This window comes from Biomphalaria glabrata, chromosome 12, assembly GCF_947242115.1.
Source record: "Biomphalaria glabrata chromosome 12, xgBioGlab47.1, whole genome shotgun sequence".
In the NCBI taxonomy this organism is placed as follows: Eukaryota; Metazoa; Mollusca; class Gastropoda; family Planorbidae; genus Biomphalaria; species Biomphalaria glabrata.
In genome coordinates this window covers 3013658-3033741 of record NC_074722.1, presented here as the reverse complement: position 1 = coordinate 3033741, position 20084 = coordinate 3013658, and the positions used below count along the sequence as shown (strand labels likewise).

The window sequence follows — 20084 nt, the reverse complement described above, 5'->3', positions numbered from 1 at the left end:
TTATGTTTTACATCTAATTTTAGGATCTCATAAAATACACACCTGAGGATCATCCAGACAAGGAGGCCTTAGAAAAAACTTTAAAGCTTTCTCAGCACATTCTGGAACGATTTGCAACTGCGATACCAAAACATGCAACTGTATGTTGAAATCTAGTGTGCCGTCTAGATTAAAATTGGCTTAAAAATCTTGTTAAATTTAGATTTGAATATGTCCTTTCAAAACAAAGTTTAGTTTTAGTAATTATATTGTAATAACATATTGAAAATAAAAATCTAGAAAAATTAAATTGCTATAGAATAATGATAAATAAGTATAAAGAAATTTTGAGAAACCAAGAATAATGTTTTTAAAAAAATTATAAAGACGTCAAAATTTTTGCAACACATTTTATTGTGAGGCTAAAATATATGTCTAATTTTTTGGGAGATAAATTTATTTTCTTAAGAATAAATTTCACAATAAATTATTTTTTTTAGACTTTCCTGGTTAGCATAAGTAAAATAAAGTCTAATTGCTATACTACAAAGATGTTTTTATTTGTTGTTTGGTATAAGTAACTTGAAGTCTTATTAATAGACCACACAGTTGATATTATTCTAAACTCTTATAGCATAACCTTCTCTTCCATTTTCACAGACTAAAGAAAATCGCCGTCTTGTAAAGAGCAGCTTTTTAGTGGAGTTGGTGAATGGAGTTAGGAAGCTGAGATTCATGTTTTTGTTTAATGACATCTTGATTTGTACCAAACGAGTTCCACACAGGTTTGTTGAACACATTAATCTATGCTATTTTTTTATCATTGATTCGTAGTCCATACTTGTAGGAATATGCAATATCGACACTTAACCCTCTAGATGTTGAAGAGCTATAATGCCATTGTCAAAAGGAGTTTATAATTTGAATTTTAACAATTTATATCTACTCTTATTAATGGTGTAAGGAATTTTAAAAAAATTATAGATGATTTTTTTCAAAGTTTCAATTAGAAGACTGCTTTAGTTAATGTGATAGGAGAGTAACCTTGTTTTAAATTTTTTTTTTCTAATGTCAATTTTTTTTTTTCAGGAATAATAAAGTTACATTTGACATAAAATGGTTCACTCCCTTGAATCAAATGACTTACGACACAAAGTTTGGCTATAGAGGTAAAGAAATCTTGCGCCAATGAAATACAATTATACTAAGCTTTAAAAAAAAAAAAAAAAAAAAACAGTGAAAATAGTGGCTTGAGAGATATAACATGATCAGTCCAGTAAAAAGTAGACTTTTAGGGCAGATGATGTAAAATTCATCTGTTTCTATGGCCAATGGTTAACGAGGGTGTCATGTGTTTAGCACATTGACCAACCACTTTACTTTCCCCAACTTATTAGAGTTGGATGGACTAAAAATCCCTGAATTAAAAATGTCGAAGTTCAGAGATTTGAAATTGGAACATCCAGGTTTAGAAGCAAAACACTTAATGACTCATCTGCCATGCCCCCCAATTAAGTCCAGTACTATCTGATATATTGTTGTAAGGATGAGCATTAGTTAATGCAGCTTTTGAAAGTGATTGATAAAATTTCCTGATTGGATCTGTTTGAATTCTGATGCTATCTTCTTCTAGATACTCTCTGCCACGTCAATGCTATATGAACATGAACTATACAAAAATAATAAGAATAACAGTAATAGTTCCTTCCATTTTATCATTTATAATGATCATTGATTTTATGATACTCCCTTTGAAATGTATTAGTTGTTATCAATTGTACACTTCCTATATTCTTAACATTTATTATGGCCAAGTCTCAATTCAAACTTGACACCACCACCAATTAATGTACTCAACATTCAAATGAAACATTGTCTTTATTTATTAATTTGATTTAGATGATTTGAAAAGTGAAATGAAGGAGACTATTGAAGAATTGAAAACCAAATTACGAATTCTTAAAAAAGAATTAAAATTAGAAATGAAAAAACACGATGGAAAAGAGGTGAGATAACTCTAGAAAAATAAAATAGTCTGACTGGTCTGATCTGACTTTGACTTGAAATAATTGTACAGTACATCTTTTTTTACTTTGACATGTTTTGTAAAAATGTTTTGTAAAATGTTCTACATGTTTCGGATGTTCCTTCAGAGTTGAAGATAGTTTACTTCCTAGTCCAAACCTCCTGCAGGACGATGGGAGATGGGAGCGGGCAAGGATTTGAACCCTCGACCATCAATAAATCCGAACGACAGTCCAGCACGCAAACCGCATGACCAGTCAGACATGAAATGGTCTTATGACTGGCCTGAGATTTGCTTGAAATTAATTTGCTCTGACATTGACTTGAAACAATGTTACATCTGTTGTGACTTAGACTTCTTATTTCTGGTCTGACTTTGACTTTGTTGAATGAAGGTTGCTAAGTCTTGATATTGAGATAACCTAATCTTCACAAAGCTTATATCAACTCATTCCATCAGTCTGTTTGGTAAAAAAATTGTAGACGTTATTTCTCCAACTTCCCATTCTTCGATCAAGTTGAAAAGTTGCAAAATTGTTTGTTGTACCTAACAAAACAAAACATGAATCGATTAAAAAAAAGGACCAGTTAATTGATTAACTCTTTCTCTCCGTAATTATTTACCACATTCTGGTGGAATCAACGTTGGTATCGTCAGTTAGGAGAGAGAGAGTTAATTAGTGGTAATTAATTAATTAATTTTGTTTTATATAGAAAATTGGAAATAAATCTTACAGTATTGAGAGGTTTTGCTATATACATGTGCAGCTCTTTTCCTGATATATTATTTGTTTTGTTAAAAAAGTATTTTTGTTAAATATTTTGCTTGATAATTGATTTATTAGCTATTGAAGAAAACAAGACAGTTAATATCCATAAGAAATTAAGTTATAATGAACATGTAGGCTAATAAACATTATATAATTCTCAAATTAGTTGTTAAATGTGGGCTGCTTTATGATTTGACAGAAAAACAGGTCATCTGGTGGAGCTGTTCCTCGTCAAGTAGAAAAACTACGAAAAAAAATCAACCAGCTTGTAAGTTTATGTTACACTACATTCAGTTCTGTTTTCTACTTTTTAACCTTGCACATTAACTTTATTTTAAAATTTAAATTGTGTCTGTTTTATCTTGTGTCTGTTTTATCTTTTTTTTTTTGGTTAATTTTTCATTTCTTATTGGTTGCGTCTGACAGGAAGCACAGCTGATCTTGGCCTGCCCTAAGTTGCCTTTTAAGGTTTCCCTAGAGGGTGGCAAGACGTACACATTACTTATGACAACTGATTATGAGAGGGAGGAGTGGAAAGAAACACTGGCCTCTTTAAGTGAGTCATTAGAAGAATCTACTCAATCGTTGCACATTTTCCCTTGTATCCATAAATGTTTCTATTGTTTTGTTATTATTGGTTATTTAAAAAGCTAGCAACAAAGCATTATATGTATTTACCTCTCGACCGTAAGTTTAAAATAGCTCACTTGATTTTAATTTTATACTTCTAGTGACTAGAACAGAGCATTATGTCTATACCTCTCAAACAAATGTTTAAGATGCATTTGAATGAATTTAAAATAACAAAATGGCTGACTTGATTTTAATTTTATATTTCTAGTGACTAGAACAGAGCAGCAAGTAATAAGTTTGAATTCTATTTTTATACAAGAACTTATCAACAGTGTGAAAGAAGTAAGTCATTTATAGACTAAATAGATATTGCCATTGTTTGAAACTTTTCCAAATTAAGAATTTTGAAAAAAGGTTTAATTAAAAATGTTTTTCTATTTAGTTACCATCCCCTTCCCTTGTTAATCTTCAGAGATGGGTTGGACCAGATTACACTGATAGATTTGCATAGATAGACACAAAACCAAATTATAATAAATGAATATTTAAATGCCAGAACCTTGTTCTTTTCAGACTCCTCAGGTGAACAAGATTGGCAATGTTTTATTGCAGCCAGGTATGAAAAACATTGTTTGTTTTAGTTCTACTTTTTATCTATCAGTAGCTTGGTCCAAAAATTGTTGAAAATAGAATTTTCTTTTGTTGTTACATATATAGACTGCATTGAGACTTCCCTTATTACTGAAATTTGTAATTATATGTAACTAAATTAACTTTTTATACATGTGTAGTGTTATAAAATTGTAAAATAGCCCACAGCGCACCACCAATATATATATATATATATATAATAAAAAACTTTCTAGAATAAAATTTTAGTTTATAAAATGATCTTGTTCAAATAGTTATATTTGACTTTTATTTTTGTTTGACCAGATGAAGACATCTTAACTGGCACATTAAATGTCACAATTCACAAACTGAATGGTCTTACTGAGGACTGTGGTATGTTCCATTTAAAGTTTTGGTAGTTTTGAAAACTTACATGTTTGAATTATGAAAAGTAGGTCTTAATTTTTTTGCAGTAAATTATTTTGCAAAAGTTAAAATGCAATATAAATTATCTCTATTATAAAAAAAAAATAAAACATATTTATAGATAGTGTACAGCAATACAAAGTAACTAGGTAGACTGTTATTCACAGATTACAAAAAAAAAATTCTTTAAACTTAACCATTTTAACATGAAGGATCACTGCCTGGTTGCCACAATGGTCCTGAGTTCAAATCCTTCACACATCCATATCCTGTTAGGGCTAGGAAGTAATAGATGGCTACCTGGTTGAGTGGTATGCATCTCAAGGTCTTGGATTCCAACCCTGCCCGCCCCATCCATCATCATTGAAATAATGTTCATTTGAAGGAACATCCAAAATATGCTGAACAATACATTCAATATGTAATCATCTTTATTTTGGCAGGAACTGTCTGTAAAATTCTAAAGCAACTAAGAGGTCCAATGAAATGCTTTCCTAGCAATGATTGTTATTCTGTTACTTTCCTTAATTCTATAGGCATGGCATTTTTTCAAAGATTGAAATCATTTTCTTAAAAGATTTTTTAAAAATACTTACATAAAACTGCCACATTATTCTACTAAAAATATTTGTGCAACTTTTATATTGGTCTTTTGACAAATCATCTATTTAGTATATCAGACTAACAGAGGATATGTAATGTCAATTTTTAAAAAATCCATTAAACTATTCAAACAAAGTGATGTATATCAGTATTTTGACAAATTATTTATAAATCAGTCTATTGACACATTATTTATTAAATCAGTCTATTGAAACATTATTTCTTAAATCAGTCTATTGACAAAGGATCGTTTATAAATTGTTTTGTATATTTTTAGATACTTATTGTTGTTTGGAAATGGACAGTTTTGGTCACTTCTTTATGAAAGCTAAAACACACATTCGCCATGCCACTAGAGACCCGGCCTGGAATGAAGACTTTGAATTAGAACTAGAGGGTTCTCAAACTATAAGATTTTTGTGCTTCAAAAAAGAAGAGGGAGACCATGGTGACAAACTTCTTGGCAGAGGTGCACTGGAGGTAAACCACAGATTGTTACAGATATATATATACACATACATTTCTTATGTAGCAGGATTGATGTATAGAAATTGGTTGACAGTTTTGAGATTTAAAATCGATTTCAGTTTTCGTTACATTCAAAATAATTGCTGATTCAAACTACAAGCTAGATTTAACTCTTTCTTTCCTAATTGACAATACCATCGTTTTTTTACCCCATTAATTTAAATTAATGTTTATTTTTATAAACTTTATTTTGTGTTTTATAAAAAGAGCATGCATTCCCCTTTAATTCTGTACCAAATAAAACATTTGCTGATAACAAACGACAAAGCTATTGATGCTTAATCATAACAGGGGAGTGAAATAGTAATGAGCAAAATGAAGAATTCCGTCAAATTGTGGAAAAATAATTACAGAGAGAAAGAGTTAAGTTTATTAGTAGTAATCATTACCTGTCTTAGTTTGAAGTTAAATAAAAAAAAATCTATTTATTTTATTAAGAGTATCTCCTACATATTTGCCAAAATCTCTTTAAAAATTTTTTTTTTAGTTATTGCTTTTATCGAATATCTTTTCCTAGTTGAGCAGACATTGGTTGAAATCAAGTTTTCAAGAAAAGACAGTAGTCATGAATGAAATATCTCTAGTCATCTCAGTGAGGCACACAGCGGCAGACAAAACCATGTCCCGTACACCCTCCCGCACATCTTCAGCTGTATTTGGCGTGAAAATAAGTACTTGTGCCAGGCGTGAAGGAAAAACTGTACCGTCCTTGGTGACTGCATGCTTGCAGGAAGTTGAGAAAAGAGGTTGGTGAATCTAACATTTGTTCAATACTAGTATAAGATAAGATAAAATAAGAATTTTTATTGGTCCAATCAAATGGAAATTCAGTTTGACTACAATTGACAACCTCAGTATGTTAAACTCATTAGACCAGCTAGTATGTTAAACTCATTAGACCAGCTAGTATGTTAAACTCAACAGACCAGCTAGTACCGGTATGTTAAACTCATCAATCAGCTAAACTCATTAGACCAGAAAAATTAAGTTTCAATCTTTAGACAATAAGAAAACACTTGGCTGAATGGCTTTCGAACTGTAATGCCTCAGGTTCAAATCCTCATGAAGACTGGGGTATTTTATTTCTGGATTTTTAGGGGGCCTCAGAGATCACCCAACTCTAATGGGTACCTGACATTAGTAGCGGAAAAGTAAAGGCAATTGGTCATTGTTCTGGCCACATGACATCCTTGTTAATCATGGACTACAGAAACAGATGACATTTACATCATCTGCACTATAGACCACAAGGTCTGAAAGTGGAACTTTATTTTAGAAAATTAATCTTAGTAGTGCTACAATATATCTGTATAGTGAGTTCTTTTTAAGAGTTTTGAGCTTAGCACTTCTAATACAGCTTTCTTTGCTACCCAATAGTTAGAATAAGTTCAATATTTCTCATTTGAAATCAATTTTAACATTGTTTTATTCACAGGACTCGATGAGGTCGGTATATACAGAGTGTCAGGTGTGACGTCTGATTTACAGAGAATAAAGAAACTATTTGATAGAAGTAAGTCACCTTTGTATCTGGCATGTTAGGCCTGCTGCAAGAATCTTTTATGGTTCAGAAGTTTATTATTCATACTTTCTGTAAGTGACTTTTGAAAAGTTGGCCAAAATGATAATGATAAATCTATCCAAGGGGGATAACCATAATTTAAAAATAAAATGCAGAGCAATAAATATTAGAAATAAATATTTATGTCTTTAGAGAAGAAGCTCATAATATAAACATTAATAGGTTATATTTTATTTAGCAATTAAATATTAATAGGGTGTATTTTATATAATATTAGCTATTTAGTTACTTTGTTTGATTTCTGTATTCACAGAGTCAGAAATAGGATTATATTTATGATAATCTTTGGCTATTTATAAAGTGCATGTGTCATTATTGTTTAGATTAATTTGGTAATGATGGAACAATATGTTTTGTAGTGTGTTAGCTCAAAGTGATATTGTTAATAGTATGGCACTAAACAATTCAACTATTATGTTATTCAATGACTTCTCCCCTTAGATGTGCGTGCTGGTATTGCTACTATTATGTTATTCAATGACTTCTCCCCTTAGATGTGCGTGCTGGTATTGCTACTATTATGTTATTCAATGTCATTCAATGACTTCTTCCCTTAGATGTGCTGCTGGTATTGCTACTATCATGTTATTCAATGACTTCTCCCCTTAGATGTGCGTGCTGGTATGGCTACTATTATGTTATTCAATGTTATTCAATGACTTCTCCCCTTAGATGTGCGTGCTGGTATTGCTGCATTGGAGGATGCTGACATTCACACTGTGACAGGGACTCTCAAACTGTACTTGAGAGAGCTCCCTGAACCTCTCTTCACAGAAGCCAATTACCAGAACTTTATAGATACACTCAGTAAGTCATTTTTCTTAGTTGTTAATTTTGATTCTTTATGTGGGCGATGATAGGCTTTATTATCACGATTTGAGGTGCACTCGTTCAGGTTTTTCTAACGGGATTCTGATGAGGGTTTTGAACAGGGGCGGACTGGATGTCAAAATCAGCCCTGGCATTTCTTAACAATCCGGCCCATATATTGTATATCATAATGGGAAAGGCTTCGGGAGTCAACCCTGAGGAAAAATCAGGAGCTGGCGACCCTAAGGCAGTTTGCAGCACCCAGTGCTACACTCTGGCAGAAGCTGCGACGCCGCTGACCCCAAACTGTATAGGCACTGCTGTTCCTTTGGATACATCAGCTGTGTGGAGAGGGGGGAAGTGATGTGTGGGCAACATTGTTCCGACCACAGCTAATACCCAGGCATTCATCTCATTTCCATGAGATATGATCCATAGTCAATTCGCGACTGAAGGAGGCCATAGAATAAGATAATATAGGATAGATCAACTGCCTTCACGTATCCCTCAACCCATGTCAGGTACCCATTAAAGCAAGGTGGATCCCGAAATTAAAAACCACAGTCTCACTTCAATTAGTATTACACTGTAAAAGGTTTTCTGAACACCAAGCTCAAAAGTGACTTTATTATAAAACCTCGATTTAGTGAGTGTCATAATGACATCCTTGTGATACTTTAGGTGCCCTACCAGCCCAATTGGGTACCGGCCCACCGGGCATTTGCCCGAATGCCCATATAGCCAGTCCGCCCCTGGTTTTGAAACATGGCCTTTGATCATGGAGCTCAAAGATGGAATATTTTGAAACATAGCTTTAGATCATCTAGTTGAATTAGGGTTTGCAAACATAGATTTTGAACAGTTTGTTTTTTAAAAAATGTTATGTTCAGTAAAATTAAAATGTAAATCAATGTTTATGAAATAAGTACAGACCTGAGACGTGTCAACAAGCCTATGACATTGTCAGTTTTCAGGCCTTCTTTAATGATTGGTCTCGCATATAGTCTATTTTTCACTATGGAGTCAAAATGACTCATTGGTACCAAACACATGACTTTTTTTCATGGTACTCGAGTAGAGTTAATCATATTGAATTCAATTATTTTAAAATTTCTTTTTTTATTATCCCCCATAGAATTGAAGGATGAAGAAGCTAGAGGGCAGTGTATGTTAAATCTGCTCCATGGTCTACCAGACATCAACTACTACACAATAGTCTCTCTTCTGGAACATTTACTCAAGTCAGTATCTATATAAAAAGAGTGAAAAGATTAAATTATCTTAAATAAGCTACAGAATGTATTGTAGATGTAATTATCTTCTGTTCAGAAGGAATGCCTGTAATGAATAACATAAGAGCTACCTCAGATCTTACTTATCAAGCAATACTTTTATTTTGTGGATAACATTATGTTGATGCTGGGTCTAGACAAAAAGTTTTTTTTCTATCTTGGAACAATATTTTTATGCATATATGGAAAACTAAAATTAAAGCAGTTATTCTCCTTTTGAAATTAATAATGATTATATATCACCTTAGACAGTCTCCACCTATTGACCATTGAGGCACCATACAAGATCTAATTGTCCCTCTTTCCCCACTTGTGTCTTTTGCCTTGGATTGAATTTCATTCAACGACATTCTTTTATGTTGTCTTCCCAATCCTTTGTCTGTCTCCTCTTTTTCCTGGTACTGTTCCCTGAAGGAAGGTCTTTGCAAGCTCCAAGGATCTTGTAATGTGGCCATAGATTATAAGTTTGCATTCTTCGACAATGGTAAGCAGGCCATCGTGGGGTCCAATCACTGTACTAATCCTGTTTCTTATCTCTTCATTCGTGATGCTGTCTTTGTATGTGAAAACTAGGATCTTTATGTATCTTTGTTCCATTGCTAGGATCCTCATCTCAAGATCTTATATATATATATTTGTTAATTTTTAAACGTACACAAGTTCAAAAATATTTTTATTGATTTCTCTTATTCTTTGTTTTTATAAAAGAATGTGAAAGTATGTTTCTAAAGAGTTTGGTTTGAACTATTTCCTATTTCAGAGTTGCCAGGAATGTAAGTTCAAATAAGATGTCAGTGCACAATCTGGCAACTGTTTTTGGCCCAACTCTATTGGCCCCAGCTGTTAAGCAGGACACCACTGATCCCATGGAGCTAATGTTTAAAGGTGCGGAGGAAGTGATGCATCAATCAAGTGTAATTAACTACCTCTTGGGTATTGCTATTAGTGGAAGGAGTCTTAGGAAGTCTGCCCAGTGAAGGGAAGCTGATATATGTTATAATTTACTCATTCATACCAAAATGAATGTATCAAAATATAGTTTGTGTATTTTGAATATTAACTGGACAGCAGACATTAAAATGTGTTGAACTGTTACACTTCACATCTGTACATATTTTTTTATAACTTAGAAAGGAATAATAAATCGCTGGCTTCTATTTGAAACACTGCAGTCAAAATGTAAACAATGTGTTCAATAAACAAGCCAAGTGAAATATGCAAACACAGCAGACTTGTCAGATTCTCTATTTTTTGCCTGACATATACAAAATAACTTTTTGAATAAGTTTCGTTCAGTAATGCCAAAACAACAAATACAAATCAAAAGCTTTGGTTAAACTCAGCACCACTATCATAATTGAAATCAAGCCTAAATATTTGATTTTATCCACAAATTTGTGTAATGAGATTTATGATAAAATAAAAGATTGGCTGTGTGATCATGTGGTATGCCATCTGGACTGTTATTTCTCAACTGTCCTAAGTTTGAACCGGCCCACTCCTGTTCTTTGCTCTCCTGTGGGAGTTTTGCTGTAGGATGTGATAATCTTCAATTCTGAGGGAACATCCAAAGCATGTATAACCAACAAACAAAAACAACCCTTTAAGTTCATGTGTACTTGCAGTTCTGTATTTCAACCTAAACGATTGTGTAATTAAAACCTACAATCAAGGAGAAAAAAAAAAGCAATAAAATTCTATACTTTCTTCTTATGTTGATAGTCAAGTGCCTTATTGAAACAGCATGATTGTTAGGTTATTACAAGGACTAAAGTTGTTTATGCAACTGTCTTGTTTTTTTGTAACTTATATTATAAATGTAAAAAATGTAAAGTTAAACTTCAATAAAACATTAAATCACTTGATACTCTTAGGCTTAAAAACAATCAATGTTCACAATACAAATTCACAAATACAAATCACAAATCACTTGATACTCTTAGGCTTAAAAACAATCAATGTTCACAATACAAATTCACAAATACAAATCACAAATCACTTGATACTCTTAGGCTTAAAAACAATCAATGTTCACAATACAAATTCACAAATACAAATCACTTGATACTCTTAGGCTTAAAAACAATCAATGTTCACAATACAAATTCACAAATACAAATCACTTGATACTCTTAGGCTTAAAAACAATCAATGTTCACAATACAAATTCACAAATACAAATCACAAATCACTTGATACTCTTAGGCTTAAAAACAATCAATGTTCACAATACAAATTCACAAATACAAATCACTTGATACTCTTAGGCTTAAAAACAATCAATGTTCACAATACAAATTCACAAATACAAATCACAAATCACTTGATACTCTTAGGCTTAAAAACAATCAATGTTCACAATACAAATTCACAAATACAAGCTGAGTTAAAAAGTCATAACTACTTGTGACTTTTGTCTTTTACACAACTTTTGCCTTAACAAATCCAATAGCCATTCAAAATGCTTGTTTTTTGGAGACCCACTTTATTGAAAACATAATTGAATTATTTACTTCATTCTGATGGGTCACATTAAGTTCAGTTGTTGCCAACTTTACTGATTGTTCTATGCATTGAAATATGCCAAAACAATAAAAGAATAGGGTATCAGCACTAATGTGTTCAAATGATTTTCACTTATTAAATCTCTCTGTATATATTGTGTAGACATAATTGTGTCATATCACTTTATGGATATTAAATTATTAAATGTTTTGCTTGTCAAGTAGATTCCCTTCTGATGATTATCAAATGTGAACACAAAGTCACATGATCCTGAAAAAACAAAAATGGTGGCTGCATGTTGATTGCCTTTGATTTTTTTTGTTTATGGGCAATCTTCGTAAATGGATCTGTGCAATAAATGTTTTGACCTGTTTTGTATAAAATTTAACTTGTGTGTCTGTGTATAAATATATATATATATATATAATAATGTTCATAATATAAATGGGAACCATAAAAAGTATGACAGGAAAAAAAATACATCTTCACATTAAATTTGTATCAAGATTAATATGAGATCTTGTGTAAGTATTGTAGCAATTTATTATCTTTTTTTTTACTATCATATCTTTGCTTTTTTTTTTCACGGTAAAGTATCAGTTGTTAAGCAGAAAAAAGTATATTTAGTAAAATTATACTTAGTAACTTTAAGTTTTGTGTCATGTTAAGAAAGTCTTAAATTTAATATAATCAACCATTACTCTATGGGCATAACTGTGGCATAGAACTGTGCCACAATGAAAATTGAATGTTGATATTCATCCTTTTTATTATTTATTGATAGTTTTGTTTATTATTGGCATGTTATGTAATTGAATTTATTACATATCTATTTAGAAAAACAGTGAAAATGTTGTATTCGATTATGTTGTAATAAGTTGAACTTTATCAATGTTTATGTTGTTTAAATTGAGTTCATGTCAATTATTAATAGATAAGATTGAAAAGGCCTACTGTTCTCTGCTTTGATCAACTTAACAAACTGAAATAAAAGAGAAATAAACAGTTTCTTAAAATTATTCAAAATATCTATAACCATAAAATTACACATTCACTGACAATAAATTCTATAAACATAGCTGCTGGATGGCTTTTACTACTTTTGCGACTTGAGCACTGTACTGTTGTACATGTTTCTTGTACATTTCACAAGTGCATCATCATTTAGATTGACAAAGAACAATGCAATCTTAATGTTGAAGCTTCCTTGTTTACATTTTCTGTTTTGAACAATTTACTCTGACATTCCTTTTTTTTTTCTTACTTGAAGATAAGTACCAAAAATATCTGGCCAATTAAGTAGCATAAACACCAAATATTTCCATCTCTGGAACCAAAGAGTTTCATTTTTGTGGTCATCTGAGCATTGTATGACATTTTTTCTTATTGCTCTTAACATTCTTCTTTCAAATCTACTTGACAAAAAGTTGTTTTTTGTTTTTTTTTGGTTTTAAATACTCTTTTCATACATAATTATTATCTTATATGATATAGTACTAACTGCAGCGATACTCTGTCATGTACAAAATATGTATAAATGGACGAAATCATTAACTGGATCATTATATTATTTAGAATTTAGTGGCTGTAAGATTCTTTAAAAATTAATTTTCAATTCACTCTGGCATTGGTATTATATAACTGAGCCTTGTATCTTGTAACTTATTTAACTAGTTTGTTTAGGGCTTTCATAAATATCTGTGTATCTTTTATATTTGGCTGACAAAGCAAGGACTTTTTTTTTTTTTACTTTAAAAAATTCCTTGGTGACATTTTTCACTTTTAATTTTGTTTTCTCTATAGCTTTACTTGAATATATTTATTCTTGTTCCTCGTGTCCTAACCAATGAGTGTATATGTAGTATATGGTCATGTAAAATAGCCTACTAGAACATTAATGGTTCATTAAATTCCTAGCAATGTTTGTCATGATTTGTATTGAGAGCTTGAGTAAGAATGAAGTAGACCTGAGTTTAGGGTTTTTAAGATCCTTTCAAAATTACCACATAAGGTAAATTTGCTTGCTTTCAAGCTTAAAGGTTAGCCCATTCCTGTCCATTTATAGCCATTCTATCACAGAGTTGATGTCTCAGACAAAAATGGTTTAATTTTTAGGTTCAAGGGTTGATGCTTAAATGCAATATGAGGTGCTAATAAAAATAAAATATGTTATGTACCAGGATTTAGCATTGGATTTTTGAAAACCTGTCCTGTTATAGAGAGAAATATATCTTTTTTTTTTATGTGTTCATGGGTTAGACAAAATTGAACATTACATTTTGTCTGTTCTAATTATTTTTTGTTCATGCTATTTCAAATGTTTCTGTCAGCATGTATAAATGTCAAGGTTCTCATTTCCAGTACACAATAAACTATAAACAAATGTGCAGATTAACTAAATGACTATTTGATGGATGGCTGCTTGTTGTGTGTTAGGTGCTTTGGACTGCCGTCTCAGTGGTACCCGGTTCAAATCCTGCCCGCTGACACCCCCTGGTGTCCTGCGAGAGGTTAGGACTATGATGTAACAATTATCTTTGAATCTGAATGGACATCTGAGCCATGAAAAATAAATAAAACACTTCATATCAATCACAGTGACGTTGCTCACTATTCAATCATAATGAAGTTGTTCACCATATCAATCATAGTGAAATTGCTCATGAACATGATGCTGCAGCAGAGACCTGAATTGTAATAGACATATTGGACATGTTAGTGTCAACCTTTCATAATGCTGTTAATAAAATTAAAGTGTTTTTTTTTTTGTTCAGTTCTCCCATGTAAAGATTCCCCTCTAGTTTTGTGCCATTGTAGTTTAGTCCTTATGTAAACTAGTTATCACTCCCATATATAATTACAAACTAATCATACTCTCATTTTACATAGGTGTGAATGACTTTGTTGTATTATTTCTTCATGACATGTACTTTCAAGAATGTCTTATCTACCTGTCAAGTTCAACATGTATACATGATATGGAATCAATAACTGCTTTTTTTTTTTTAAGTTCAAGGCTTCAGATTTTGTAATTAAAGCATTCCAGATACTACTATACTGACTTGACATTTGTTATTTATTTTACTTTGTTACAAATTGCTTTTATATTTGGAATTTTCAGGATAAACTAAACAATGTCAAGGACACTATCAACTAAACAATGTCAAGGACGCTATCAACTAAACAATGTCAAGGACGCTATCAACTAAACAATGTCAAGGACGCTATCAACTAAACCATGTCAAGGACGCTATCAACTAAACAATGTCAAGGACGCTATCAACTAAACAATGTCAAGGATGCTATCAACTAAACAATGTCAAGGACGCTATCAACTAAACAATTTCAAGGACGCTATCAACTAAACGTCAAGGACATTATCAACTAAACAATGTCAAGGATGCTATCAACTAAACAATGTCAAGGACGCTATCAACTAAACCATGTCAAGGACGCTATCAACTAAACAATGTTAAGGATGCTATCAACTAAACAATGTCAAGGACGCTATCAACTAAACAATGTCAAGGACACTATCAACTAAACAATGTCAAGGATGCTCTGCTGGAGTTAATTATAAAATTTCTGCTGTGCAAAAGGATTCAAACCCTATCCCCCCTTGTTAGCTAGCCAAGTGGTTCATGGCACTCTGAAACACATTCCACATACTTGTGTAACTAATTAAACACATTCCACATAGGCCTACTTATGTAACTAATGAAACACACGAGTTGGAAGCTTTTAGTACTAAACAAAATTATGAGTAAACAGACAAGCAACAATAGAACCACTAACGTAGCCTAAATGAAGAGGGGATGCAAATTCTCAAATCAATCGAAGTATTTGTGTTTTGATAGTTTGGAATTTTTGGCGCATTTAGAGTAGAATGTGAAGAAAATGGCGAAACGGAGACTCCGGACCCTGACCCGAGGGTTACAAGACTCCTACATACCCAAAAGAGAACAAAGCCTCACAAAGGAATAAAAAAAAGACACATTAAACTGTATATGTTTATTTGATTAACAATAAATCGTGGGCTGTAATACAACTTTATTACATGTCATATTTATTTGTCAGAAGAAAGGACTTTTAGCAGTTCAGTATTCGCGACAACATTCGCGTGGAACTCTATGCAGGATATTTCTTTAATATCAACAAAGTGACAGAAGTCTTTAAGAACCTCCGTACGTACAGGATAAATAGAAAAATACTTTAGCACAATAGGTATAGCATCTACTGGCATTAACTCTGCACCATGAAGAATATGAGCAAAACGCCAATAAGCGGCTTCTTAAGCTCAGTTTTCAATGACAACATAATGTATAAAATTCTAAATCAGTGCTGCCTTTTTTTTTTTTTTTTTTTTTTTTTTTTTGCAACCGACACATAACGAATCACAAACGACACTCATGGCTTTATTTTCTGTGCGCCCATCATCAAATGGCCACGACATGGCCAAAATTGTGCCGATGTGCCAAAAATCCAAAATATCAAAATACCAACACCAAAACACAGATACTATCAGAGTCTTCGATTGATTTGAGAATTTACATCCCCTCTTAATTTAGGCTACTAACATTATAACTAACTAACTCTTTTTTCTATACAAACTCAATAGCTTTAAACTAAACAAGAAGATCCTTGAGACTTTTACGGCGCGACTATACAAAATCTGCTAACATACGGAATAACTTGTTGGCAAGGCAACGCCTCATCTAAACTGTTGCGACGTCTAGAAAAAATCATTAAAAAAGCATCAAAAATTACACTCACAACATTACCACATTTAAAGGAACTTTTTGAACAAAAGTGCATAAGAAAAAGCGAAAAAATCTTGGAAGACAACGGCCACCCGCTCCATCAGAACTACGTCAGGAAGTCGCGAGAACGGAGATCCGCAATTGCTATTAAAGAAAATAGAAGACTACATAAGGCCAAGACAAAATAAAAGAGTTTCTAGATTTAGAGCACATCAGAGAAAGCAGGGAGAAGGAGAAAGTTTTGATAACTTTGTTAAAGACCTAAAGCTTCTCATTATGGACTGTGAGTATGATGATCCAGATGATATACTTATTGATTTGATCATTAGTGGAGTCATACACGAAAAGGTACAATTAAGACTACTTGATCAGGGACAGAAGTTGACCCTTAGCAAGGCTATTGAAATTGGACAACAATATGAGATGTCGCAAAGCCAAGTGAAAATGTTTAGGGGCCAAGAAGTTCTAGCGATCAAGAGACAGTCACACAATGTACTCAAGCAGAAGTCTAAAGACAACTCAGATACATTATGTAGTAAATGCGGCAAGAACTACCACGAAAAGGGAAAATGTCCAGCAATAGGAACCACATGCAATTTCTGCAAAAAGAAAAACCACTGGTTTCAAATGTGCAGAAAAAGACGCAACGTCAATCTAGTAGAAGATGACAGCCTCAGTGATGAAAATGTTGTACCTGTTAGCACTGCAAGTAGCCAGTATAGAAAGGGTAAAATTGAGAACATCAATGCCGTTGAAGACAAGTGGACTGTAAAACTAGTCGTGCATGGCAAGACATTAATTTTCCGTATCGACACTGGTGCAAGATGTAACATTCTTGTCAAGTCAGAGTTTGAAAAGCTCAAAGACAAAGTAAAACTTGCTTATTCAGCGAAGTCGCTCAAGTCTTACTCTAATCATGTTATTAAGACTTTAGGAGCAGTAGTGCTACCTTTGAAAAATAATATCCAAGAGGTGAAAGCAAGGTTTGAGGTAGTAGACATTAGTCAAGAAAACATTTTGAGTGGTGACACAGCAGAATGTTTAGGACTACTACAACGGATTGACAGCATAGAATCCAAGGCAGAAGACGAGTTACAAAGAGAGTTTCCTGAAATGCTTAAAACAACTGGAACACTGCCAGGAGAATACAAGATTCAGTTACAGGAAAATGCTAAAGGAGTTATTCATCCACCACGTCGCTTAGCAGCATCACTACGCAATAAAGTTGAAGAAAAACTTAAAGAAATGCAAGCTGATGGATTTATTACTCCAGTACATGAACCTACTGAATGGGTTAGCTCCATGGTTGTTTCGTTCAGGAATGACAAAGTTAGAATATGTATTGATCCAAAAGATCTCAATAAAGCAATCAGACGGGAACATCACCCGATGAAAACTATTGAAGATGTGATCACTAATATTCCAGATTCGAAGATATTCTCAGTTCTCGATGCCAAGTCAGGGTTTATGCAAATAAAGCTTGAAAGAGAATCTTCATTTCTCACAACTTTCAACACACCTCTGGGAAGATATAGATGGTTACGATTACCTTTTGGTATTAAATCAGCGCCAGAAATTTACCAAAGAATTATGGATGAAATGCTTCAAGGAATTGAAGGAGCATATGTCATCATAGACGACATTCTAGTAGCTGGTAGAGATGTTGAGCATCATGATCACATTTTGAAACAAGTCATGCAAAGAGCAACGAAGTACAATCTAAAGCTGAACTATGACAAGTGCAAGATAAGGCAAAACAGAGTACCTTATATGGGTCACATCTTGTCAGAGAAAGGTTTAGAACCAGATCCAGCAAAGATAAAGGCAATTATTGACATGCCAGCTCCTCAAGACAAAGATGGAATCAGAAGATTTCTAGGTTTAATTCAGTACCTAGCAAAATTTATTCCTAATCTAAGTCAAGCAGATGCTCCAATACGAAAGCTTCTAAAAGATGATATAGAATTTCAATGGAATCATGAACAAAACAAGAGTTTCAAAGAATTGAAACATCTTTGTACAAACCCTCCAGTTTTAGCATATTATGATGTCAACAAGAACGTAGAGATAGAATGTGATGCAAGTACAGATGGACTGGGAGCAGTATTACTCCAGGAAGGTCGTATAATTGCATACGCATCAAGAGCTCTCACCGATATAGAAACAAGATATGCTCAAATTGAGAAGGAAATGCTCTCAATTGTGTATAGTACAAGCAAATTTCACTGCTACATATTTGGTAAAGAAGTAACAGTTTATAATGATCACAAACCTCTGGAGCAAATCTTCAAGAAACCTCTATTGTCAGCACCAATGAGAATACAGAAGATGTTAATAAGACTACAGTGGTATGATCTGAAAGTCTGTTACAGAAAAGGCAAGGAAATGTTTATCTCTGATACACTTTCTCGTGCACATCTACCAAATACTGATACACAGACATGTGAATTTACAGATGATTCAGTGCATATGATCTCTGTAAGTGATTCGAAATACAGTGAAATTAAAGACTGTACAAGCAAGGAACTTTCAATGCTTCTGGAAGTAATTATGACTGGTTGGCCAGACACAAGAAGCGAGACCCCAATTGAAGTCAGGTCATATTGGGATTCAAGAGACCAGTTATCAACTTCGGATGGTATTATATACAAAGGTCTGAGAATAGTCATGCCACCAAGCTTACGTAAATACATGCTAAATCTGATTCACAAGTCTCACTTAGGAATAGTCAAGTGTAAGCAGAGAGCCAGAGAAGTCATGTATTGGCCAGGCATGAATGCAGACATTGAAGTGACAGTTAGGGATTGTAGCAGGTGTGCTGAACATCAGAATCAAAATGTGTCAGAGCCGCTAATGCCTACCAAGACACCAGACCTTCCATACAGCATGGTTGGGTGTGATCTGTTTAACTTTGAGGGTAAAAAGTATGTTCTTCTAGTTGACTACTTCTCAAAGTTTATTGATGTCAAAGAACTGTCACAGGAAACCACATCAGATATCATCGAAGCAATGAAGAGTATATTCGCATGCCATGGAGTACCTAGAAGGTTAAGGTCAGATAGCGGGCCACAGTTCTCTTCAAGGGAATTCCTGAATTTCTGTAAATCATACGGAATAGAGCATGAAATGTCGAGTCCTCATTTTCAGAGTTCTAATGGTGAGGCTGAAAGAGCTATTCAAACAGTGAAGAAACTTTGGAAGAAAAGCGAAGACAAATTTCTGTCGCTATTAGACTACAGAACTACTCCACTGAGTAATATTAATTTGTCGCCAGCACAATTACTCATGGGACGCCGACCCAGAAATTTGTTACCTTCTAGCGAGGAAATACTCACACCTAAGACACCAGATCTCAAGGTGGTGAAGAAACACTTTGACTCCGAGAAACAGTCTCAGAAACATTATTATGATAAGAGGAAAGGAGTTAAGAGTCATAATTCACTACAAGACGGAACGGCAGTCAGAATGCAACTTAATTCTAAGTGGAAACCAGGAACAGTAGTTTCGAAGCATTCTAAGCCTAGATCATATAATGTCAAAAGTGGAAATAAGGTCTACAGAAGAAACAGAAAACACATCAGAAAGTCTTCTGAGAAAGCAAACAGATTTGACAACAATT

The 20084-nt window shown here is 33.2% G+C and overlaps 1 protein-coding gene across 3 annotated transcripts in view; it reads left to right on the top strand.

Moving 5' to 3' along the window:
- Positions 1-14760, top strand: part of LOC106068244 (uncharacterized) — a 76757-nt gene extending 61997 nt beyond the window's left edge. For 2 of the 3 annotated variants that reach the window (XM_056005119.1, XM_056005121.1), the window contains exons 9-23: positions 24-140; positions 640-764; positions 1069-1148; positions 1879-1985; positions 2974-3042; positions 3201-3330; positions 3616-3689; positions 3921-3963; positions 4284-4352; positions 5266-5468; positions 6034-6262; positions 6952-7029; positions 7771-7905; positions 9044-9149; positions 9961-14760. In XM_056005119.1, the coding sequence (XP_055861094.1) occupies positions 24-140; positions 640-764; positions 1069-1148; positions 1879-1985; positions 2974-3042; positions 3201-3330; positions 3616-3689; positions 3921-3963; positions 4284-4352; positions 5266-5468; positions 6034-6262; positions 6952-7029; positions 7771-7905; positions 9044-9149; positions 9961-10177 (1782 nt within the window). In that variant the 3' untranslated portion in view covers positions 10178-14760. The other variant, XM_056005122.1, reaches the window with a different exon arrangement.
- Positions 14761-20084: the final 5324 nt, after the last annotated feature.